At 47.6% G+C, this 25,438-nt stretch overlaps 1 protein-coding gene across 3 annotated transcripts in view; it reads right to left on the reverse strand.

The window, feature by feature from the left end:
• Positions 1–25,438, reverse strand: part of LOC146821630 (synaptosomal-associated protein 25) — a 232,138-nt gene that overhangs the window by 18,032 nt on the left and 188,668 nt on the right. For all 3 annotated transcript variants that reach the window (XM_085612679.1, XM_085612677.1, XM_085612678.1), the window contains one exon: positions 23,476–23,620. In XM_085612679.1, the coding sequence (XP_085468805.1) occupies positions 23,476–23,620 (145 nt within the window). The remainder of the gene's footprint in view (positions 1–23,475; positions 23,621–25,438) is intronic.

The raw sequence follows: 25,438 nt of genomic DNA on the forward strand, positions 1-25,438 counted from the left end.
CTTCCTTCTGATCTACGCCAGGAAACTGATCTTTTGCGTTTTCGTCATAAACTAAAAACATCATTGTTCTCATGATCTGTGTCTGTGGTATTTGACTGTTGATTGTCTTTGATACGGGTTCTATGATTAGCGCCGGGACACTCTTGGGAGTAGCCGTGCGCTTAACAAATACCCAGTAACATAACATAACAGTAACATTAAGGACAAGGCTATCGGCTTGCACTACTTAGCATGAGATGTCTGGCCATAAGTAAGGAAATCCGGAATGCATTTCTTCTTCTGTAAGTTTATTATGAGCTAACTGTCATGGTTCCAGACATATGTCCAGCGATCTACCTAGTCCGGCTCCTCAAATATAAGTATATGGAATGGTGGTCAATGGGGTGCATGTAAGCCGCAGTTGCTTTCCTTTAAATCAGTTTGTTCCTGTTGGAAAACCACTCCCACACTAGAAGGGGTGGTGGTGGTCTTCCGGACACACTGTGGTAGCTTGGCTCGAGTGGTCAGGAATCAGGCTCCGTGCTAAGCATACAACATACCCAAACAATAACCATGCGTGCATCCGTTCCAAAAACGACTCTACACCGTAAAAGTTATGAAAATAACTTTCTTTATCTGCTTTTTCTCTTAGTTGCTGATTGGAGAAAATAAATAACAATCACAATATACAAGCTTTTTAGAAAGTGCAGGACAAATAAATACTGGCTTACTGATTCAATAAATAGGGGTGATCATAAATACTGAAGGCATAAATAAAAGTGCAATACAGACAGGCAATTAAATATTCTGAGGCAATAAATACTGTAACCAATAAATATTGTGCATCAATAAATACTGTGGACCAATAAATACAGTGGAACAATAAATAGGTTAAATACAATAAATACAGTGCCCCTAATAAATACTTAAAAGCTGACAGTGACACTCATGGATTCAGATCACTTTTGAATTCCTAAGGGCTGATTTGGCCCAGGCACAGCTTGTGGGGATGTGGAAGGCTTGGGGGGGGTCTACTCCCTGGCTTGGTCAAGGCTGAGGCCTAAACTGAGGTAGATAAAGGGGGGAAATACCAGAGACCTGGCTCTCTCTCTCCACACAACTTCTCTAGATTAGTCCCAGCTCACCCCTGGCACAGTCAGGTTGGTTCCAGCACCTCCCTAGCCCCTTAGAGCAGTCTCTCAGGTCTCCACAGGGCCTTAGGCGCCCTCTACTCCACTTACTGCCCTTTTTCTGATGCTCCGACGCCGCTGGAGTCGTGTCGACGCCGTGAGGCGGTTCCAGTTCGATGTCGGCGGCCTCGGCACAATGTCAGTTCTTTGACGACGCCGGTAGGCGGCTCCGGTCTCGATGTCAGCGGCCTCGGTTCGATCTCGACCTCCGATTCGATGGCGTCGGGCAGTCTTTACTCGATGTCGACCTCGGGCGGCTCCGGTCCGATGGCGACCTCGGATTCGATGACGTCGGCCGGCCTTGCCTCGATGTCGACTTCCGGCGGCTCCGGAGTGCGATCCTCACTCCCGACCTCCGGTGCTCCTCTCCTCAGGTTTCCGGCGACTCCGGAGTGCGACCTCCACTCCCGACCTCCGGCACGATTCTCACAGGTTCCGGCGACTCCGGAGTGCGATCCTCACTCCCGACCTCCGTTACACTTCACCTCGGTCCCCGACGACTCCGGAGGGCGGACTTCACTCCTCCGATGACGCCGCTCACTCGACCTCGGGTGACTTCCTCCTCGACCTCTGGTATTCCTCACGACCTCTGACGGCGCCCTCTCTCGACCTCTGGCGGCTCCGGGTACGACGTCTGCTTTTCCAGTCAGCGCCGCTTCTCCACCTCGGGCTCCAGGTCTTAGGCTACTCGACGTCGGACTTCAGGGAAACCAGCTTCCAGGTCAGGATCTTGCTGTTTTCTTGTTTCTAAGGCCTGTTCCTGCTGTCCAGGTCCTCAGGATGGTTTTTCTGACTTCTTCCCACACAGGGCTCTAGGCTGGGCTCCGTCAGTAGGGACTAGTATCAAGGGTGGGTTTATGGACCCCACTCCAGGCACAAGTTTCCACCCCTGCTGCTTCACTCCTTCCTCCTTCAAGTTTCTGCTGCTCTCTCCTCACCAGTCAGGTGCCAACTGCCAGCTCCAACTGCCAACTCTCTGTCTTAGCTTCCCAACATTCTAAACCGCCTCCAACTGTCCCAGGGTTCTGGAATGTTCTGGAAGGTGCTGGTAGGTTCCAGTGGATGCTGGTGATGTCACAGGTGGCCACCATTTTGTGCTCCAGGCCCTCAGACAGAAGTTTCAGGGGTAGCTAAAATGGCTCCCTGAATCTGCAGCAGCACGAAAAAGTCTGGTGGTTCCCAAAAAGGAAAAATTCAAACAGGGTTTGAGGCAAAAGTGGGACAAAATAAATAATGATGAGGAGGGACCACCCAAAGGGCTGACAGGTCTAACACGCGTCCCCCCCAGCTGAAAGTGGGGAGAGCTACCCAACCCCTTGGGAGTTCTCATCACTAAGGCGGAAATACCTTGAGAGACCGTCTGCATTGGCGTGGTCCACTCCAGGCCGATGTTCCACCTGAAAGTCCATTCCCTGTAGGGAGATAGACCACCTCAACAACTTGGGATTCTCCCCCTTCATTTGCATCAGCCAACGAAGGGGTCTGTGGTCGGTCTGAACCAGGAAGTGCGAGCCAAACAGGTATGGCCGCAACTTCTTCAGAGCCCATACCACTGCAAAGGCTTCACGCTCTATTGCACTCCACTTCTGTTCCCTGGGAAGTAGTCTCCGGGATAGGAAGACCACGGGTTGATCCAGACCCTCTTCGTTGAGTTGCGATAACACTGCCCCAATGCCCTGTTCTGATGCATCTGTCTGGACAATGAACTCCTTGGAAAAGTCTGGGGCCCTTAAGACCGGGGCCTCGCACATGGCTTTCTTCAATCTCTCAAAGGCTTGCTGACAAGCCTCCGTCCAGACTACCCGTCGAGGTTGTTTCTTGGACGTGAGCTCCGTGAGGGGGGCTACGATGGTACCGTACCCCTTCACGAAGCGGCGGTAGTATCCCGTGAGGCCCAAAAATGCTCGGACCTCAGTCTGTGTCTTGGGGGGTTCCCAGGCCATGATGGCCTCGATCTTCGCCTGGAGGGGTTGCACCGCTCCCCTACCCACCAAGTGTCCAAGGTACACTACCGACCCCTGCCCGATCTGGCACTTGCTGGCCTTGATCGTCAATCCAGCTTGTCTCAGGGCCTGGAGAACAGCTTGCAAGTGACGCAAGTGATCCTCCCAGCTGTTACTGAAGACGGCTATGTCATCCAGATAAGCAGCAGAGAAACTCTCCATTCCGGTGAGGATCTGGTTTACCAGGCGCTGAAACGTGGCAGGTGCGTTCTTGAGCCCAAAGGGCATCACACAGAACTGGTAGTGGCCATTGGGCGTGGAGAAGGCTGACCTTTCCCTTGCTCCATCAGTCAAAGAGATCTGCCAGTACCCTGAAGTAAGGTCAAAGGTACTTAGATATTGGGCAGCTCCCAGCCGGTCAATCAATTCATCCGCCCTAGGGATCGGATGAGCATCAGTTTTGGTTACTGAATTCAGTCCCCGATAGTCCACACAGAACCTCAGTTCTGGTTGGCCACCCGGTGGTGCGGCTTTTGGTACTAACACCACCGGACTGGACCAGGGGCTGCTAGAAGGTTCGATCACTCCTAGCTCCAGCATCTTAGTGACTTCACTATGAATGCTGGCCTTCACCTTGTCTGACATCCGGTAGATCTTGGACTTCACAGGTGGGCTGTCTCCTGTGTCCACGTCATGGACGCACAGGTGAGTCCTACCCGGGACAAGGGAGAACAACGAGGAGTACTGCCCCAGGACCTGGCGACAGTCCTCCTGCTGTTCAGGAGTTAGAGATGGGGAGAGAATCACTCCCTCCACCGACCCATCCTTCTCTTGAGACGCAAACAGATCAGGGAGAGGCTCGCTTTTCACGTCCTCTCCTCCGTCAGTCACCATCATCAAGATGACTTCGGGCCTCTCGTGGTGGGGTTTGAGGCGGTTGGCATGCAGCACCCGCAGGGGCTGACGAGGGGTCTTCAGGTCCACCAAGTAGGTAGCCTTACCCTTCTTCTCCAACACCTCAAAGGGTCCTGACCAGCGATCCTGGAGGGCACTAAGCTCTCCCGGTTCGATCACCCACACCTTCTGGCCAGGCTCCAACTCCACCGGGTGAGCATTGTGGTCATACCACGCCTTCATCACTGCTTGGCTGGCTTCCAAGTTGTCAGAAGCTTGCTTCCACAACTTAGCCATTTGGCTCCGGAAGGCCAGCATGTAGCTCACCACATCCTGGGGAAGCTTTCTGGGAGTTCTTTCCCATCCGTCTCTCACCAGGTTGAGAGGTCCACGTACAGGGTGCCCATACAGAAGCTCGAAGGGGCTGAAGCCCACTCCCTTCTGTGGCACTTCCCTGTAGGAAAAAAGTAAACAGGGTAGGAGGACGTCCCATTTCCTCCGCAGGCTTTCAGGCAGACTTCTGATCATGCCCTTCAAGGTTTTGTTAAACCTCTCCACCAGACCATTGGTCTGGGGGTGGTAAGGAGTGGTGAACCGGTATGTCACTCCACACTCCTTCCACATTGCCCGCATATACGCTGACATGAAGTTGGTCCCCCTGTCGGACACAACTTCCTTGGGAAAACCCACCCGGGTAAAGATTCCCATCAGGGCCCTAGCCACAACAGGTGCTGTTATGGTCCTCAGAGGTATTGCCTCTGGGTACCGTGTGGCATGATCCACCAGAACCAGGATAAACCTGTGACCAGCTGTAGTTGGTGGATCTAACGGACCCACAATGTCGATGCCCACCCTTTCAAAGGGGGTGCTAACGACAGGAAGTGGTTCCAGGGGAGCCTTCAGCTTCACCCCTGTTTTCCCACTGGCTTGGCAAGACACACATGTCCGGCAGTAGGTATCGGACGACACTTTCATCTGAGGCCAATAAAAGTGTGGGACAAGACGGGCGAAGGTCTTGTCTTGCCCCAGGTGTCCTGCCAATGGTATCTCGTGAGCCAACTCCAGAAGGAAGGCTCGATAACGTTGAGGAACTACCAAGGCTCGTGACGATCCATGTAGGGGTGCCTTGGGTTCACTGTAGAGGAGGCCATCCTCCCAGTAAACACTGTAGTTCCCTTCAACGTTCCCTGCTGCCTGGGCTTCGGCCTGTCGCCTCAGCCCCTCAAGGGTAGGGCACTCCCTCTGGCCCTGGCAGAATTCCTCCCTGGACGGGCCTCCCTCCACGTGCCACTCGGCCGGGATGGGTAGGTCCTCCAGGTTGGTAACGTCCCCCACCGCAGACTCCTGGTCCACCACCTCCGGTGGCCTATCCGTCCTACGGGGTGGGGACGCCGAGGCAGGCTCCTCCTGTCCTCGGTTCTTCCCTTGACTGGCAGCTGGCTGGGCCTTTGTTCCAGGCTCCAGCCGAAATGAACTCCCTCTTCGGGTAGTCGCGGACCTTGTGCTAACACAGGCCCAGTCAGGTGTACCCAGCATCTCGGTGTGAGTCCGGTATTCCACCTCCTTCCAAGCGTTGTGCTCCATGTCATTCCCCAGCAGACAATCGACTGGCACGGCAGGGCTTACGGCAACTCGAAGTGAACCTGCAACCCCCCCCCATTCAAAGGGAACCTCGGCCACTGGATAGTGGCCTGTTCTGCCGTCAGCCATCGCGGCTGGGTGGAGTACATCGGGAATTACTTGCTCTGGAGACACCAGTTGGCTACGCACCATAGTCATACTGGCTCCTGTGTCTCTCAGAGCCTCCCCTCTTTGGCCGTTGATGGTGACCCACTGCCCATACTTTGCGGTATTTGCGGGCACCTGGATCTTAGGAACCATCTCCCGTTCTCCCAGGGACACTAAAGTGACACCCGCCCACTCCCTTCCCTTAGTTAAGGGCATCTCCTCCCCGAGCACTACACTAGCTACTCCGGGGGTCTTTCCTCCAGTGGGAGGGGGTGGTCGTTTCAAGCACTTCGGATCTCCTTTATAGTGTCCAACGCCACCGCACTCATAGCAATGGACAACCCTTGGCTGCTGACTCTGGCCAGGATTAGGGTTTCTGGGTGGGTTAGCCCTAGGGGTGAATCCTGTTCCCTTCCCTTGGAAGTTATTTTGGGGGCCTTTGGAGAACTCCTTTTTCTTTTCCCCTCCCTCTTTCTTCTGGGGGGCGCCCTGTCCGGCCTTTTGAGTATCCCCTCCAGTCCCCCTTGTGGACACCCGGGTACTAGCCCAAATGTCCGCCTCCTCAGCAAGCTTCCGGGGACTGGTCAGCTTGCTATCCACCAGGTGTTGCCGCAGTTCAGGGAAACATTTCTCGAGCAGGTGTTCCTTCAGTACTAGGTCAAACAACCCCTCGTAGTTCCTCACTTCACTGCCCTGAATCCAACCTTCCAGCGCCTTCTTTGCATAGTCCAGGAAGTCCACCCAATTCTGTGTGCCCAGTTTGTGACTACCCCTGAACTTCTGTCTGTACTTTTCAGGTGTTAGTCCAAACTTTCTGATGAGCGCCAGTTTCATGGTGGGGTAGTGGGTCTGCTCATCCTCCTCGAGGGCCAATAAAGCATCCCTACCAGCTGGAGGCATGTACTTGTACAATCCCCCTCCCCAGTACTTCTCTGGAACCCCATGGGCCCTCAACGAGACCTCATAGGCCGCTAGCCACTTGGCGATATCGTCGCCCACTCCATAGCTAGCTACTATGTCCTTTGGCAGGTATGGTTTAGGTTCCCTGGTGATCTCTTGGGTTTGGCTGCCACCATTAGGAACAGGTTGTGCCCCGATTCTCAAGATCTGAAGATCTATTTCTTTCAGTCGTAATTCATGGGCCATCCTCTGCTCCTCCTTCTCCTTTTCCAGCCTTGCTAAGTCCCATGTGAGCTGTCTTTTCTCCCTCCGGTCTGTTAGCTCCACTTCAGACAAGCCACCGCTAGAGGCACTGCTGCCCTTCCTAGAAATGGTTCTTGGCCCTGCTGACAGGTTCCCCACCTCAGGTTGGTACATCTCAGCCCCCTCGGGGTCAGGCTCTCCATCCCTGTCTTCCTCCTCAGCCTTGCTTTCTCGGCGTGCCTCCCCCCAAGCCCTTAAGCTGGTTTGGAGTGCACCCTTCTTTGCTCCTGGGGGACAGTACACCCCCTCCCGCTGGCAAAACTCCCTGAGTTGGGCCACAGTGTACGTTTCTAGATTTTCTAGTACAAACTCCATCTTGCCCACTCAGGTTAGAGGACAGGTTTTTGTGCAGTAACTATGCAGGGGGGTACCTTTAATAATACCTCCTCCCACCACCAGAGTAAATTTGAAAAAAAACAAAAACCCACAATTAGGAAGGCCGCTCTTGAGAAAACTCCCGGTGTAGGCCTATGGACTACCCACAGTTATTGTTGAGTATGCGTAGGCACAGCTCTATCCCACCACTGAACACCAATTTAATGTTGGAAAACCACTCCCACACTAGAAGGGGTGGTGGTGGTCTTCCGGACACACTGTGGTAGCTTGGCTCGAGTGGTCAGGAATCAGGCTCCGTGCTAAGCATACAACATACCCAAACAATAACCATGCGTGCATCCGTTCCAAAAACGACTCTACACCGTAAAAGTTATGAAAATAACTTTCTTTATCTGCTTTTTCTCTTAGTTGCTGATTAGAGAAAATAAATAACAATCACAATATACAAGCTTTTTAGAAAGTGCAGGACAAATAAATACTGGCTTACTGATTCAATAAATAGGGGTGATCATAAATACTGAAGGCATAAATAAAAGTGCAATACAGACAGGCAATTAAATATTCTGAGGCAATAAATACTGTAACCAATAAATATTGTGCATCAATAAATACTGTGGACCAATAAATACAGTGGAACAATAAATAGGTTAAATACAATAAATGCAGTGCCCCTAATAAATACTTAAAAGCTGACAGTGACACTCATGGATTCAGATCACTTTTGAATTCCTAAGGGCTGATTTGGCCCAGGCACAGCTTGTGGGGATGTGGAAGGCTTGGGGGGGGTCTACTCCCTGGCTTGGTCAAGGCTGAGGCCTAAACTGAGGTAGATAAAGGGGGGAAATACCAGAGACCTGGCTCTCTCTCTCCACACAACTTCTCTAGATTAGTCCCAGCTCACCCCTGGCACAGTCAGGTTGGTTCCAGCACCTCCCTAGCCCCTTAGAGCAGTCTCTCAGGTCTCCACAGGGCCTTAGGCGCCCTCTACTCCACTTACTGCCCTTTTTCTGATGCTCCGACGCCGCTGGAGTCGTGTCGACGCCGTGAGGCGGTTCCAGTTCGATGTCGGCGGCCTCGGCACAATGTCAGTTCTTTGACGACGCCGGTAGGCGGCTCCGGTCTCGATGTCAGCGGCCTCGGTTCGATCTCGACCTCCGATTCGATGGCGTCGGGCAGTCTTTACTCGATGTCGACCTCGGGCGGCTCCGGTCCGATGGCGACCTCGGATTCGATGACGTCGGCCGGCCTTGCCTCGATGTCGACTTCCGGCGGCTCCGGAGTGCGATCCTCACTCCCGACCTCCGGTGCTCCTCTCCTCAGGTTTCCGGCGACTCCGGAGTGCGACCTCCACTCCCGACCTCCGGCACGATTCTCACAGGTTCCGGCGACTCCGGAGTGCGATCCTCACTCCCGACCTCCGTTACACTTCACCTCGGTCCCCGACGACTCCGGAGGGCGGACTTCACTCCTCCGATGACGCCGCTCACTCGACCTCGGGTGACTTCCTCCTCGACCTCTGGTATTCCTCACGACCTCTGACGGCGCCCTCTCTCGACCTCTGGCGGCTCCGGGTACGACGTCTGCTTTTCCAGTCAGCGCCGCTTCTCCACCTCGGGCTCCAGGTCTTAGGCTACTCGACGTCGGACTTCAGGGAAACCAGCTTCCAGGTCAGGATCTTGCTGTTTTCTTGTTTCTAAGGCCTGTTCCTGCTGTCCAGGTCCTCAGGATGGTTTTTCTGACTTCTTCCCACACAGGGCTCTAGGCTGGGCTCCGTCAGTAGGGACTAGTATCAAGGGTGGGTTTATGGACCCCACTCCAGGCACAAGTTTCCACCCCTGCTGCTTCACTCCTTCCTCCTTCAAGTTTCTGCTGCTCTCTCCTCACCAGTCAGGTGCCAACTGCCAGCTCCAACTGCCAACTCTCTGTCTTAGCTTCCCAACATTCTAAACCGCCTCCAACTGTCCCAGGGTTCTGGAATGTTCTGGAAGGTGCTGGTAGGTTCCAGTGGATGCTGGTGATGTCACAGGTGGCCACCATTTTGTGCTCCAGGCCCTCAGACAGAAGTTTCAGGGGTAGCTAAAATGGCTCCCTGAATCTGCAGCAGCACGAAAAAGTCTGGTGGTTCCCAAAAAGGAAAAATTCAAACAGGGTTTGAGGCAAAAGTGGGACAAAATAAATAATGATGAGGAGGGACCACCCAAAGGGCTGACAGGTCTAACAGTTCCTAAGAATTCCTTACAAAGGAAGATGCAGATCCTACAGAGCCCAAAAATTTCAGGCCAATCTCTCTCCTTCCTGCTCCGGCAAAAATTCTAGAAAAGGATAACCAGAAACAACTTAGGGATTTCCTAGAGTCGAATCATCATCTTCACGACTCCCAGTCTGGTTTTAGATCCGGATACACTACGGAAATGACTCTGCTGGAAGTGGCAGAGACTATTCGGGAAACTGTAGATCAAGGAAGCTGTGTGATGTTGGTGCTGCTGGACTTATCCGCAGCTTTTGACACAGTGTCACACAGGATCCTCTTAAACAGACTGAAGGGTATAGGGGTGTCAGGAACGGTTTGGGCCTGGTTCCGCTCTTTTCTAGAAGGGCGCACGCAGCAAGTGGTCCTCCATCCTCACACCTCCACCTCTAGCCCCCTCAAGTGTGTGGTCCCACAGGGCTCGGCCTTAAGCCCTACCTTTTTAATGTGTATCTTACCCCTTTGGTGGCAATAATTGAGAAATACAGGGTGAAGGTCGTCTCATATGCGGATGACACACAACTAGTGTTCTCCTTTAAAGATCACAGTGAGACGGCCTTTGTTAATTTTAAGCAGTGTCTTTTGAACATCTCATCTTGGATGACAGAGAACTGCTTGAAATTAAACACAGATAAAACAGAAGTCCTGTTTTTTAATCAACCCATTACCCCACGGCCAGAGCTCTGGTGGCCGGTTGAACTAAATCCGCCTCCACTCCCAGCTACCTCAGCCAGAAATTTGGGCTTTAAGTTTGATACACAATTGTCAGGCAAAGTGCAAATTGCCTATGTTTCAGGGCAGTGTTTTTGGAAGTTGAAGGCCCTCCGGAGCTTTCTTCACTATCTTCCTATGGACTGTAGGAAGACTGGTGTATGCATTGGTCACTTCCCAACTAGACTATGCGAACAGTCTTTACTTAGGACTCCCTGAGTATCTACTCAGAAGGCTGCAGATTATTCAGAACGCAGCAGCTAGGCTTGTGCGGAATGTGCCGATGCGTCACCACATAACTCGCCACCTGCTCAGCCTTCACTGGTTACCAGTGAAAAGAAGAGTAGAGTACAAAGCTCTCACTTTTGCACATAGAGCGATGAACAACACTGGTCCACATTATCTGAGGCAAAGACTCCGAAAATACAGAAACAAGAGAGCACTCAGATCAAATGACCAGAATCATCTGGTCACTCCACGATTTGCAAAGGCCAGGGGCCCGATTCACAGAATTAACTTAAGACAAAATCCTAAACTTAGTACCATTTTGGTATTCACAGAATGCACTTACTACTTCTGGTATTCACAGAATAAACTTACTACTTTTGCGATTCACAGAATAAACTTACTACTTTTGCTATTCACAGAATGGATTTACGACTACTAACTTTACGTCCGCACTCGGGCCGGAAATTCGGGCCCGGAGGCGGAGCTTCCGGCCCGGAGGCGGAGCTTCTGGCCCGGAGGCGGAGCTTCCGGCCCAGGGGCGGAGCTTCCGGCCCGGAGGTGGGGATTCCGGCCAGTGGCGGAGATTTAACCATGGCCAAAATCTCCACCTCTGGGCCGGAAGCTCCGCCTCCGGCCCGGAAGCCCCGCCCGAGTGCGGACATAAAGTTAGTAGTCGTAAATCCATTCTGTGAATAGCAAGAGTAGTAAGTTTATTCTGTGAATCACAAAAGTAGTAAGTTCATTCTGTGAATACCAGAAGTAGTAAGTGCATTCTGTAAATACCAAAATGGTACTAAGTTTAGGATTTTGTCTAAAGTTTGTTCTGTGAATCGGGCCCCAGGACTGGAGGCCGTTCTTTCACGGTTAAAACTACCACTCTTTGGAACACTATGCCGGAACAACTAAGGAAGATTAACTCTGAACAAATGTTCAGGAAAGTATTAAAAACATGACTCTTTGCTCTCCCTTAACTCTCCACCACTGGTTTCCCATGCCCAGGTCAACTAGCACTACTAGCGTCGGGACACCTCCGTTGGAAGTAGCTGTGCGCTTTGCAAGCTATCTATTAATATTATTATTATTAATTGCTGTATCTTGTGGTTTCATGGGACCCATTCAGTGGCCAGTGTGCACGGAGCACTGAAAACCGAAGCCACTACCACGTTATCAGTGTACTCTCTGGCTTGGACAAAGCTCCCATGAGGTCTCGTGGGCTGTGGTGGATTTATGGGTTGTGGTATATTGGAACTCATATTTAACTCGTGTCCACTGACCCAACACAGATTCACCTCTGATAAATTTTGTAGAAGCAGGTCCTCGATGTCGTCTTGAGAGACCAAGATATTTCCCTTTCAGCATTTGGCGCTTGTCATGTTGCTCCAGAGCCATAACTGGAGCAACTTGTGATGTGTAGAGATGAGCCCACTAAGCAAGGGTCTGGGAGGCCGGCCCCTGCTGCCTGTCCAAGTTGGTATGTTCTGTGAGTCATGTGGGACTCGCAAATAAAAGATCCCCGTGCCGAGGTTCTTTTCTTGGTGTCTGCCGCAATGATAGCGTGCAGACATACCATTGGTGACCAGTGGGTGTCTCCTTTCCCACTGTGCCCGATGCTTTGTGGTGGCCACGCCCCTGCTCTTAAAGAGGGAGCGGTGCTCCTGCTGAGCATCTGGGTGCCCCCTGCGGCAGGTACCGTGTCTCACACTACGGTCAGAGCCCACACGATCGGAGTGCTGTGGAGGCAGGGCTTACCTGGTGTGCATCACCATAGTGGCTAAACATCGTTGCAGGGCCAGAGGGCAGCAAAGTGTGAGGGCAGGTCCATCTTCAAGCTACCACATAGACTGGGCTGGATTCCATACAAGCACCAGAGGTCCAAGGAGTGCAGGCATACGGCCAGAGGAACAGCAGCTGTCCACAAGTGATACCTTGCTAGCGCTGCTGGTGAAGGACATTGCTACAGTCCCCAAATCGAAGGAATGGGTGGAGAGTGTTGCTTTTCTTTGAAGCTACAAAAGTTGAGAACGCTCAGAAGCGAGCGTTGATTTAACACTTAGGGGCAGGAGACATTTACAAAATATCCAAATCACTCAGTGAAGCAGCCCCGAAAACATACCTCATCCTCATAGCAGCCCCCACGGCACACTTTGAACCAATGGCAAACCAGGGCTATAAGCATTTCGTATTCCGCCAGGCGAGGCATCACATGGATGAATCAATAGATGTCTTTTATACCTGCCTCAAATAATTGGCCAGTACATATGGGTTTAATGAAGAAAACAAAGAAATCCGAGGGCAGATCATTCAGGGTTGTGCGTCAGCAAAACTCAGGAAGCGCATATTGGAAGAATTGGGTAAATCCCTAGCAGATATACTCACACTGGACAGAACCAAAGAACTCTCCATAACCCGTGCTGCTCACATGAAAGCTGACCTACAGACCCGGGTGAAGATGGAGCCAGTCAACATGGTGTCCGCAAACACCACTGGCAAGCAAAGTCGGAGAGAGCGTGCTAAACAACGCACCTGCAGATACTGTGGGGGGAGCTGTCATCGTCCATCAGAATGCCCTGCAAGAGGAATGAAATGTGCAGGGTGTGGCAAACAAGCATTTTGGGAGGGTTTGTCATTCAGGGAAGGAGAAAGGGCAGCGCACTACTGTCAATGCCATTCCTGAGGTCAAAGAGACAAGCAGTGATATGGATGATGACGCAGCTGAAGAGCACACCATCCACTCGGTGTTCAGCATTGGCACTGCCGTCCTGACAGCTGGTCATCTCCCAAAATGCCAAATACAGGTGGGAGGTCACGTCACCACAGCTGTGGTCAACACAGGGGCGACGATCAACATAATGTCAACAGAGGTGTTCGACACACTGACACTCTCCCCAAAGCTACACCAGGCTGTAATAAAAGTACATGCATTTGGCCAAGACAAACCTCTGATCATGCGAGGTAGGTTCAGGACCACCATAGCCTACGATTCATACCAGGTGGAGTCCCATGTGTACGTGGCAAAAGAGGGTCATGGAATGCTGGGGTGCTGAGCAGCCAGAGATCTTCGGATTGTGGCCTTTGCATTTGGGATACATCACAAAACCATTGCTGACATCCTGAGTGAATTCCTGATGGTATTTGAAGGAACTGGATGCCTGAGGGGCAAGGAGATTCACCTACACATTGATTCATCCATGAAACCTATCGTCCTCTGCCATCAACGAATTGGTTTTCACCTAAGGCCCCTAGTTGAGAAGGAGTTGGAGAAACTGGAGGCAGCAGGAATAATTGAAAAAGTGATTGGACCAACTCCATGGGTTTCATCAATCGTGGTCATGCGAAAACCCAGACAGCCAGAGGAGGTGAGGATCTGTGTGGATATGCGCATGCCCAATATCGCCATAAAGAGAGAGAGAGACATTCAACACCCTCAATTGATGATTTGATCAGTGAGCTCAGTGGGGCCAGCTGGTTCTCAATACTGGACCTAAGATCAGCTTACCAACAGCTGGTACTGGATGAGGAATCCCAATACATCACAACTTTCTCAAAGCATGTGGGCTTGCGGAGATACAAGTAAGCCTGGGCAAAGCACTACGCTACGCTCGCGTAGTTTGCGAAGTTCGCGCTACTTCGCACTACGCAAACTGCACGTAGCACAGTGCGAACACGCGTAGCGTAGTGTTGCGTAGTGCTGCGGTCATTTTTTGCTTGCTCACGGTCCTCAACGTCAAGTTGGCGACCGCGAGCAAGCAAAATGACATCCCGGCGAGACTTTTTCCTTGTTCGCGATCAGCAACATCAAGTTGGCGATCGCGAGCATGGAAAATAAACCTCCCGGCGAGATTCCCAACGTGAGGAGGTCAGGTTTCTCATTGCGAGTGGTCGTGTATGCTCGCGACCGCTCGCGATGAGAAACTACCTGTTCGCGTTGAGAAAGCTGCCGCTCGAGTAAAAATCTACTCGAGCAGCAGAAAACTACAGCTCGCACTGTGCAAGATGCCATTTTCAATGATTGCACAGTGCCGGTTGCTTGTCCGCACTGTGCAATCATTAAAAACGACATCTGGCACAGTGCGAACAAGGTAGTACGCAGTTCGCGAAGTGCTACGCGTAGCTCGCGTAGTGCGAACTGCACTTTGCGTAGCTTCGCGAAGTGCTACTTCGCGAACTACGCCCAGAGTTAGATACAAGCGTCTGAGCTTTGGCATCTCCAGCGCCACAGAAGTATTTCGGAATGTCATTCAGGAACTCTTGGTAAACCTCCCCAGTTATAAACGTCAGTGATGACATATTATTGATATATGCCAAGACAGTACTAGAACACAACAACCGGCTGCAAATGGTCCTCCGGAGAATTAAGGAGTCAGGTTTAACTCTCCATCATAAGAAGTGCGAATTCCTGCAGCAAAAGTTACACTTTTTCAGGAATGTATTTTCCTCGGAGAGAGTAACTCCGGACCCTAACAAGGTGCGTGACATTAAGGAAGCACCAGCCCCTGCTACGATGAATGAGGTGAGACGTTTTCTAGGGATGGTCAATTATTGTGGCTGGTTCATCAAAGACCTCACCACTATGACTCAGCCTCTTCGAGAACTGACCAAGGCGTCAGTCCCGTGATTATGGGGCCCTGGCCAGGAAGCTGCCTTCCAAGCTACCAAGGACGCCCTGGCCTCTAACACTACGTTGCCATACTTCGACCCCCACAAACATACAACCATTGCAGTAGATGCAGGGCCAAAAGGGCTGGGGGTAGTCTTGATGCAACGATCCACCGAGGAGAAGGAATTGGTACCCGTAGCATTTGCGAGTCCATCATTGACCAACACTGAACAGAGATACCCCAAATTGAAAAGGAGGCAATTGCCATTCATTAGGGCTGTCGTCGTTTTCACCTGTATGTATATGGCAAGTCATTCATCATGAAGAAAGATCACAAACCACTCATCCCTCTATTTAAAGGCACGGCAGCCAAACAACCTCCCTGGACTGAGAAGTGGATGTTACAGCTCCAGGAATACCACTGTCAGGTTGAGTACCGACCTGGATCCCTCAATCCAGCAGACTACCTGTCACGCCGTCCCGTGCTGCCACTCCGGAGGAGGAAGCTGACGTGGAGGAAATGGAGGAATACATGTGATACATGACTGAATGGTCGCACCCGATTCCCTTTTCCATGGAGGACCTCTGCCAGGCAACTCGCCTGGATGAATGTCTTCAAAGGGCGCTGGACGCTGTGAAGAGCAACCAATGGCACCAACTGAAAAATAATTGGGCGGCACTCACTTCTGAGGCTCATTGGATCATGGAAAGTCTGTTTCTTATCAGTAACGAGGTGAGTGTGGACATAAATGGATGTCTTTTAAGAGATCATCATCTCGTCATACCTGCCAGTTGTGCGGAGTCATTCACCTATCTCAAGCTGGACACCAGGGCATGGTAAAACCATGTCAACTATGGACCAAGGTGTGGTTTCCTCTCATGGATGAACGGGTCGAAGAGCTAGTTAGGTCGTGCTCCTGGTGTCAAGTGGCAGGGAGTGCCAATACTCCCTCACCTATTGTTACTGAAAAAGGACCTCGACGGCCCTGGGTCTGTGCCAGCTTAGATTTTGGAAACTTCCCAGATGGACAACACACCATGGTAATGATCAATGACTACTCAAAATATCCGGAGGTGGAAGTCATCTCCTCCCTGAGTGCCTGTGTGGTACTGCACAAATTGGAGAAGATCATGGCTACCCATGGCTTGGTAAAAGAATTGCGAACAGACAATGGCCCACCTTTTCAAGGACAAGAGCTGGCATCCTATTTGAATTCCTTGCGGATTACTCACAAACGGATTACCCCCAGGTGGCCCCAAGCAAATAGGAAGGCCAAACAATGTATGCAGACTCTAAATAAGGTGATCAGAATTGCCTTCACCAGTGACCAACCAATAGAATTTGCAACATACTAATTCCTGAGATATTATCATCAGACTCCCCACTCCACCACGGGGGCAGGCCCTCATACATCTCTCCATGGGTTGGGTAGCTGAGGACAAAATCCCGCACCATCCCACCTGGGTGCCTGAGCCGGTCAATGATTCGCCGTGTATGATAAAAGGAAGAAGTCCAATGATCAAGTAAGCCATCAGCGACGGGCCAAGATGTCTGATCTCCAGCTGGGAGAAACCATGCTTGTCCAAGACCAATATCCTGGAAGTAAATTTCAGCTACCGTTCGAGCGACATCCTTGGGCCATTGTTGCCATTTATGGTACCAATGTCTCAGCCAGGCAAGGAGATTAGGTCATCACCCGGAATGTATCTGCACTTAAAAGATTCATCAACCCTGTGATGGTTGAAGAGGGAGTCTTGATGTGACCTCCTTCAGGGATGACTCTGAAGCATGTAGTGACGAGGATTGAACCGAAGGGGATGTGGCTGAAGGTGACTCCCCTGGCCCTGAGGCTTCGGACTGAGATGACTTTTGTGAGTTTTCCTGGTAGAACTCTGGAGCCCATGTGTAACAAAGCCAAATACACCCAGTATGGTCTCCGAAGCAACCCTGGACCATCCACGCGACTGAGAGACCACCTCGTGTGAGTAACCTGGTGGGCGTCTGATATTAGTGGAGTTGGGGTCCATCTCAGGTACGTCCTATCTACATTGCGTAGTTTGTGTTGCTCATGGACATGCATTTGGACTCTGATAAATGTGTTGAGCCGTGATCACCTACAACAGCTAGAATGTTTGATGTGCCAAGTTTCTTGCATTTTTGTTGTGGGGAGGAATGCTATGCCGCTCCAGTGATGTAACTGGAGCGACGTTTGATGTATAGAGATGTGCTTACTAATCAGGGATCCGGGGTGCCGGCCCCTGCAGCTTGTCCACATTGGTGTGTTCTGTGATTAACGTGGGACTCGTAAATAAACGATCCCCGGGCCGAGGGCAGAGGCAGTAAGGACCCAAGCCGCGGTCATGATGACACACCCTCATGTGTCCTGTGGTCATTTCTATGCTGGGCCTCCCCACATGGCCCTTTGCCTTGGTGTCACGCTGCAACAATAGCATGTGGACACAACAGCGCTGGATCACCCCCGCTCAGTGTGAGATCATTCTTCAGCAGCCTCTCCGGAACCGAGTACATGTTCCCCCTGAGTCTGTTCTTTCACGTGCACAGAGCACGTTTTCAGTTTGAAATATTTGCATCACAATTGGCAATAGGCGCCCAGAGCGCATTTTGATACTTTGGCAACACAATAGTTAGCAAGCGCATGGAGTGTGTTTTCAGTTTGGAATGTTTGCAGCACAATTTTCAGTAAGCGCACAGAGCACGTTTTGATTCTTTGGCAACTCAGTGCTTAAAAAGCACACGGAGTGCGTTATATGGTACATTGTTCACACAGTGGTTATAAAGCACAAATCTGTTTAGTACTTCCTCATTAAGCGTATAGGAGTGCACTACTGTTTGAAACCTTGCAAGCAATTGTCATAAAGAAATGCATGATTAAGTTGTTGAGACACCCACAACAAGTGCTCTACGCTGAACAAGACACACATCAGTGAATACATAACTGATGTTCAAGGTTCTGGCACAGATCAAAGCATTTATACTTGCTTCACAGCACTTGCTTATCATTTTGATTACAAATGCATGTGAAGTGTGCGACATTATGAGGACAACACTCACTGAAGTCTTAACTGAGTTATACCCTTGGGTTCTTGGACTTGAGAGAAGAGCCACTATATCAAGGTTATCATACTTATGTTTCTCTCTAACAGTTGAAGGTATGTGTGGGGATAAGCGTATTTTACTAATCTAAAGGATCTGTGTTGTTGTAGGGTCCTTCGCCTTGGTGGTTTCAGGACCCCGCTTCCTTTGTGACTTCAGTCAGCACCCAACACACCTTCAGACGTATATGCACACATCCCTCTGTATTTTCAGATCGATATCAGGAACTAGGGGAGGGTGGAGGTACACTGTGTGACAGATATGCTCCAGTGGTTACTGACTTTGTCCCTCGTTATTTAAGGTGCAGCAGCAGTTCGCATCAGGGAAATATCACTTCCAAACATCCAGGCCTCCTCCCCCGTGCCCCAGCCTTCTTGCTTGTCATGTTGACACACACACGCAAGTAAGAGGAAAGGGACTGTGGCGATGGTTCATATTGTCTCTGTGGGGCCACGCACCAGGCTCAAGGTAAGGTTCACAGTGGTTTGACACTAACCGCGAGGATTGTTTTATCCTTTTACATTTACTTATTTTAAACAGTATATTTCAGTAAATTCTTGAACAGAGAAAACAATGATGATTTAATAGGGAAGCTGAACCTTCTATTATATTTTTGTAGCGAGTATATATGTAAAAATAGCATATATTTCTGATTCTAGATTGGTCACATGTGCAGAAAAACTTGTGTGGAATGCCCGAAATATATATCTGACTCCCCATGATATCCCTTCGAATGTGCTGGATAGATAACCTTTGGGAGATGTTAAAGACACCTTGGCTGATAATAGCATTTTATGCAAGGAACATTTTCTGAGTGGACATAAAGATTTGTGCCATCAACAGCAAAAGATTTGCATGCCTATTTAGATCGAGAATGACACTGCCTCTTTCTTCACAAAGACAGCTGGGAGCCCCCACATAAAATCTGTTGCATTAACCAACCTGTGCTGAAGCGCACAGATTTTCCTTTTGGAATAATATTTAGTGTAGATGGTTCTGGAGTCGTTATTATAACCTTTGACAGAATGCTTGCAGTTTGGGACAGCATTAGGGGTTGTTGGACAGCAAAGTCTCAAAACAAACGACCATGCCCATCATGGGGTGCTTTAAAGGCGTAAGAGATTCCATTGCCAATGTTCTTGATTTCTTTGCATTCGTTTTAGTATGTGTATGCAGCACTGCTGCAAAGTCTTTTGAAGCCCGAGGGATGTGTATAATGTGTTAATCGTATAAAATATTGAAACATCTACACATGCCCTCCTTAGAACAGGCAGAGAGGAGAGCACAAAGATTGAGGAGATAAACATGGACAGGAAGGATGCAAAGTCCAACCCATAAGAGGAAAGGGTTCCTTCTTCATATCAGAGAAGAAAAAGACAAAGGATCTTGAATTAGCTAAGTGATATTCTCTTCTCTCTGCTCATACTGGAGGATACGTTTCTTGGTAAATTGCATATTATTCTTTCATATGAGTTATTATGCTTGGGACTTTAGGTTCTACTGCAGCAGTCCACATAATACATATGAGAAGTACAAACTGATCAAGTTCTCAAAACGTGGATAGCCTGACACTGCCATTTTGGAACATGGTCGCAAACATGTTCACATTTTCTTCAGCAAGAGCTCTGCTGACCCACTTAACTAGCTTCCCAGAGAAGGGTGCCCTGTTTACGAGAGCCCCCAAAAGACTACAAGGAAACAATTTGGAGAACACACTCTGAAATTATATTTTCTCTCCAGAGTACAAATGTGGTGCAAAGCAACAGGAAGTGCCGGAAATTCTGTAAATGCACTTGAGTGGGAGAGCCATATATAAAATCTGCAAAGTAGGAGATCATTTTGCTCTAGCACAGCAAACTTGCTGCACAATAAAAAAAACAGAGTAGTAGGGGTCTCTATTGAAAATACTACTGCATTTTTGTCTTCCAAATGCATGCAATTGTTTCCCAAAATTATTATTGTAGTAAAAAGAGTGTTAATTTCTGATTAGGATGAATGATCGAGTTTAAATGTAGGCTCTAAAAAATTGCAGTGAAGGAATAATCAAGCATCAATTTGGTAGAATTAGTTTGCAAAGGTGCTTGCTTGAAGTTTGTAAGCAAAATAAAGCTTGGATCACAAACTTACATATGGGCTTGTTAAAGAGAATGAAAGGGGCAATGGGTATTATTGGGGCTTATATGATAGTGGAATGTGCACAGTCAGTTTGTAAAAGAAAGTTTAAGTTTTTGTTCTGTGCCTCCTGGGAATCACTCACTGAACCCGAGTGATATCAATGGATACTGGCTGCATTCCCAAAATCTTTGGGATATGTCCCCAGGGCACTGTTCTAGGGTCCTCAGTTGAGGTTAATGACAGTAGATGTAATAGGTCAAATAAATACGCTCATTCAAATGTTGATTTGCTTTTGATTTATATTGTTGTTTCACAACATATTTTTCTTTTTGCAGTCAAAAACACTACATTTCTCAACATGCAGGCGATTTTATCATTCCATCATCCCAATGCATTTCGGCTAACTTTGGCCTTCGTCAAGGAAATATCTGCAAATAATTATAACATACGCTACTCACTATCCAGGAATGAGATCCTTGTCAAGTGGTTAAAGAAATCTGTGTATACATGCACATCAAACGGTCGTGCTCGTGGTGTGAATAGAAAATTAATAACTAAAGATGATTGTGACTAAAAGCGCTTCAGTTTCCACAATGCTACAGTGAGTTGCCGGTATCAAGTTAATCCCCAACGAGTGCAAACAAAAGATGAAATCCGATCCGTGGACGAAACAGTTCACGTTTGGGGGTGTTCTTTTGCTTTTTCTTGTGCTCCTCCTGTGTCGTCTTTGTCGGTGGGACCTACCCCTAAAAAAGTGGTGCCTACTATTGGGGATGTAGTTGCGGATGATGTTGATGCTACCGGTTCTTGTGGTAATCTAGAATAACTAGACCTATCACTATCTGATGATGATCTGTTGGTATTTTGCGTTTGTGGTTTGTTTTGTCTTCTTCTTGCGTATATATCCGCCCATGTGTATACTTCCCCTAATTTATAATCGATCGTGTCACGACTAAACTTATGGATTTTTCTTTCATTGATTTCCTGGGTATGTTTGGACAGTTGATGTTTTGTAACACCCTAGTCCAATCTTCAGCGGACATAGAATTACTTAGTTCAGTTTTCAGACTGGAAATTTCTTTAGACATTTCTTCAAAGATGTTGGTTAGTTCTTCTATAATTAGTAGGATTAAATCTAGAGAACACTAATTTAAAATGGTATACCAGCGATCTTTGAATCTTTGTACATTTTTACATAATGATGGTTTCAATGGTATCCGTAGCCCTCTTGGGATTCGTTGTACTTTGTGATATTTGAGCATAGTGCTCGCGTGAAGTCTCTGGATGATTTCCTTTTTAGACAGGTATAGTAGTTGGGGAATATTCTGTTCTTTAGTGCGGTTTGAAGTGAATTCAGTGGTCTCATCCTAAAGGAGTGCGTACATTCTAGTCACTTCTTCATTGGAGAATGCAAAGGTTTCTGCTCTCAGGTCTGTTAGATTAGAAATTTCTTCATTTGCCATCTTTATTGTTGACGTGCTATGTATTTGGTTCAGACAAAACAAGTAGATATATGATAGTGGTACGTGCACAGTCAGTTTGTAAAAGAAAGTTTAAGCTTTTGTTCAGTGCCTCCTGGGAATCACTCACTGAAACCGATACTGGCTGCATTCCCAAAATCTTTGGGATATGTCCCCAGGGCACTGTTCTAGGGTCCTCAGTTGAGGTTAATGAAAGTAGATGTAATAGGTCAAATAAATACACTAATTCAAACGTTGATATGCTTTTGATTTATATGGTTGCTTCACCACATATTTTTCTTTTTGCAGTCAAAAACACTACATTTCCCAACATGCAGCCGATTTTATCATTCCATCATTCCGATGCATTTCGGCCAACTTTGGCCTTCGTCAAGGGAATATCTGTAAATATTTATAACATACGCTACTCAGTATCCAGGGATGAGATCCTTGTCAAGTGGTTAAAGAAATCTGTGTATACATGCACGTCAAACGGTCGTGCTCGTGGTGTGAATAGAAAATTAGTAACTAAAGATGATTGTGACTAAAAGCGCTTCAGTTTCCACAACGCTCCAGTGAGTTGCCGGTATCAAGTTAATTCCCAACGAGTGCAAACAAAAGATGAGTCTCGCCTTCCAACACACAGCGTTGAAGGCAGGCTAGACATGGCCAGAGTTACAACCACCTATTCAGCTCTTGGCGAGATCAGCAATACTACTGGACGACCCAATGTAGAAACTTTAAAGTAAAAAACATAGAGGACTATGTATACCAATAGATGCCTTAAATTAAACATATTGTGGGACATCTTTGTTCTCAAAGAAGAGATGTTCAAACACATATAAATTTGAAAGTATGGACATTCTACATCAGTTTTTTGAGATAACAAAAGAGTAAAATGCAGAAACAATTCCCATTTGAGGTTATCAAATTGGGATGTTTATAGGGATCAGAGATATGTCATAAAGCAGAAATCTTGTAACATATGAAGCCACCACTGACCATAGTTACTCAAAATGGCTAGATGACTATCTCACAATTCTTTTGATGGCATAAATGATGTGGCTAAAGACTACATGCATTGCCATACAAATCCACACATTGTCTATCAGACTTGTTATTGATTGTAATACTAGTATAAGGTTTGTTAAATGTAAAGGATGACTCATGGGACCCTTGGGTAATATATTACTAAAAGTTGCGTGATCTTACACAATCTTGAATAATTCCACCTCTGTCTTTGAACATAATCTTAAAAAGTGGTAGGCTCACTCTTTGTACATATCAATACGCAAGGCAAAAGCTTCATGTAAGGAAGACAAGAACTCAGTTAGTAAGGAATGTAAAACACACCGTCGATGGAGAAGAGGAATTAGATACAGAGATCAGTGTATAGACATTGAAGGAATATCTTCCTCCAAATATAAAGACAGGTACTTGCATTTTCTTGATGTATAGTCTCAAGGGACTATAAGCAATATTCTAATGTGACTGTAATCGTAAACACAGAAACTTGCCTACTCAAAGGGAACACAGCATCCTATTCATAAAGTACCATCTGTGCAAAGGTTTACAGGCGTATAGATTTTTTGCTTTTGGGCCTTTTGAGATATTGATTAGCTTGGTTGTGTGCCAGTTTAAGTAACTCATCATGAAAACCCATGTGTGAATAATTGACAATAAAAGTTAAAAATATATAGTTTTTTCAACATAATTTGCAATCCTTACCTTCTCCATGACCCTGTCAATTTGGCGATTTTGTGTGTCAATCTCATTGCCCATATCAACGGCCATGTGACGAAGATTCCTAATGATACCACCGACCTGTTCAAGGTTCTCATCCATTTCAGTTTCCCTGGCATCATTTGTCACTCTAAAAAACAAAAACAAATAACACTGTGATAAACAACTGTATTTTTGCAATAATCCATGAAACTTAAAGTCATAAGTGGACTTGATACTATCGTACATTTTGGTATTGGTTGTTTGTTCCCCACTCCCACCACCCTTGAAAACGTATTCATCCAAATTCCTTTGGAATAGGATTCAGACCTGCTGAAATTAGATAGGATTTGGTAACAGCTGCTGTGTTTTGGGTTCATCTTGATTGTATATAGTCACAGCGTCTTAAGGATGGTGTTGCACATTACTACCACTAGAGACCTAAATGTTATTGACTCTCCCACATCAGCTCACCAGACCCACATTTGATGCTTCATATACATTAAGAGAGGACGAGTGGTTGATCCACCATCTAAGGCCCCTCCATGGACTAATTGACTTAACAATTGATGTGGCTTTTAGAGTGTGTGCTATTTGTTTTACCTTCCATGTATTGAAAAAACATTGATCACTCTATGATTAAGTATTAAAAAACGAATTGTGTTATAATATATTTCTATATGTATAGAATACACTTGACACAGAGTGGACTTTAATATATATTTCAAAACGTTTCTCTCCTTATAAATGCATTTGTGTGGATTGGATTCTACTGAGACCAATCTTTTGACCTAAATATATAATCACTGTAAAATTATTTCTTCAGTAGCCACTTTGTATATGTTATCCTTGCAGAAATGTCACTCAATGCCCTATGAACCTTAGGACACAGATATTAGTATACCAGAAGGGGGTTGCAGGTGTGTGCATTGCTGTTTCTATAAAAATATAATGGACATGCTCAAAATTAGCATGACACTTTACTGCTTGAGCAAGCATATGCTTTCATTACCAAAGTATCCATGAGTGTTACAAATCCCCATGTCAATGCAGCCATCATACCACTAGCGAGTTTTGCACACCATCCTTACGGTGAGCCTTTCGGCCTGCCAACCTTAAAAGTGGGATCAGGCAGAAGCACATATGCACTGAAAAACATGCTTCTTGGTAATTATGTGCTGTACATTATAATGATCAGTTGCACAGGTGGCCTGCAAGTCCTTATGTGGGAAATCTGTGCTTTTTTGTGATTCACTTACAGTAACATACATATATGGACTCTATCCCAACTCTGTGAATTGAATTCCTTGATTTCTTTAATTTCTGTCTTGCCTACTGTGAGAAACTGCAAGTAACAGCACTAATTTGTCATGTTGGAAGTAAATAAGTCCTTTCCTGTACTTGTGACAAGAGGTTTAAAGGCTATTTGGCGAAAATATACAATTCGATTAGAGAACATCAAAAAATAAATCAAAAGAGAGACTATAGGTTAATATACATAAAGTAAGGGGAGCCAGTTACATGGAAACAGGCTACGCCCAGGTGATCACATCAAACCTTAGACCAGCTAATATTATATGTTCTTCGATGAATTAATTAACCCACTTATAAGTTAAAAAAGGTTGTTAACTAACTTCACCAAGCCACAGAGTAGTGTCTGCTAGGCCACCAAGCCATACAAGTAGGAAGCAGTATGTTCTTTACCCAAAACAGTCCACCACCAGAAAATCACAATTGTCTACCTCCTGGTAATGTGAAACATGTACTAAATCTATATAATATCATGCAAAGTATATTCAGATGTACAAACTGTACATTGAATAATCAACAACTGTAACAGGATCATGGGACCAGGAAACTGAATGAAGATAATCACGCATGTATCTTGGCACGTGTGGGGGGCGTGTCTTACTCGAATCCCCAGTCTCAAGTTATAGCTCATAGTATTCCACTAAGCATAAGACAGGTA

The sequence above is a fragment of the Triturus cristatus genome, chromosome 6 (assembly GCF_964204655.1).
Source record: "Triturus cristatus chromosome 6, aTriCri1.1, whole genome shotgun sequence".
Classification (NCBI taxonomy): Eukaryota; Metazoa; Chordata; class Amphibia; order Caudata; family Salamandridae; genus Triturus; species Triturus cristatus.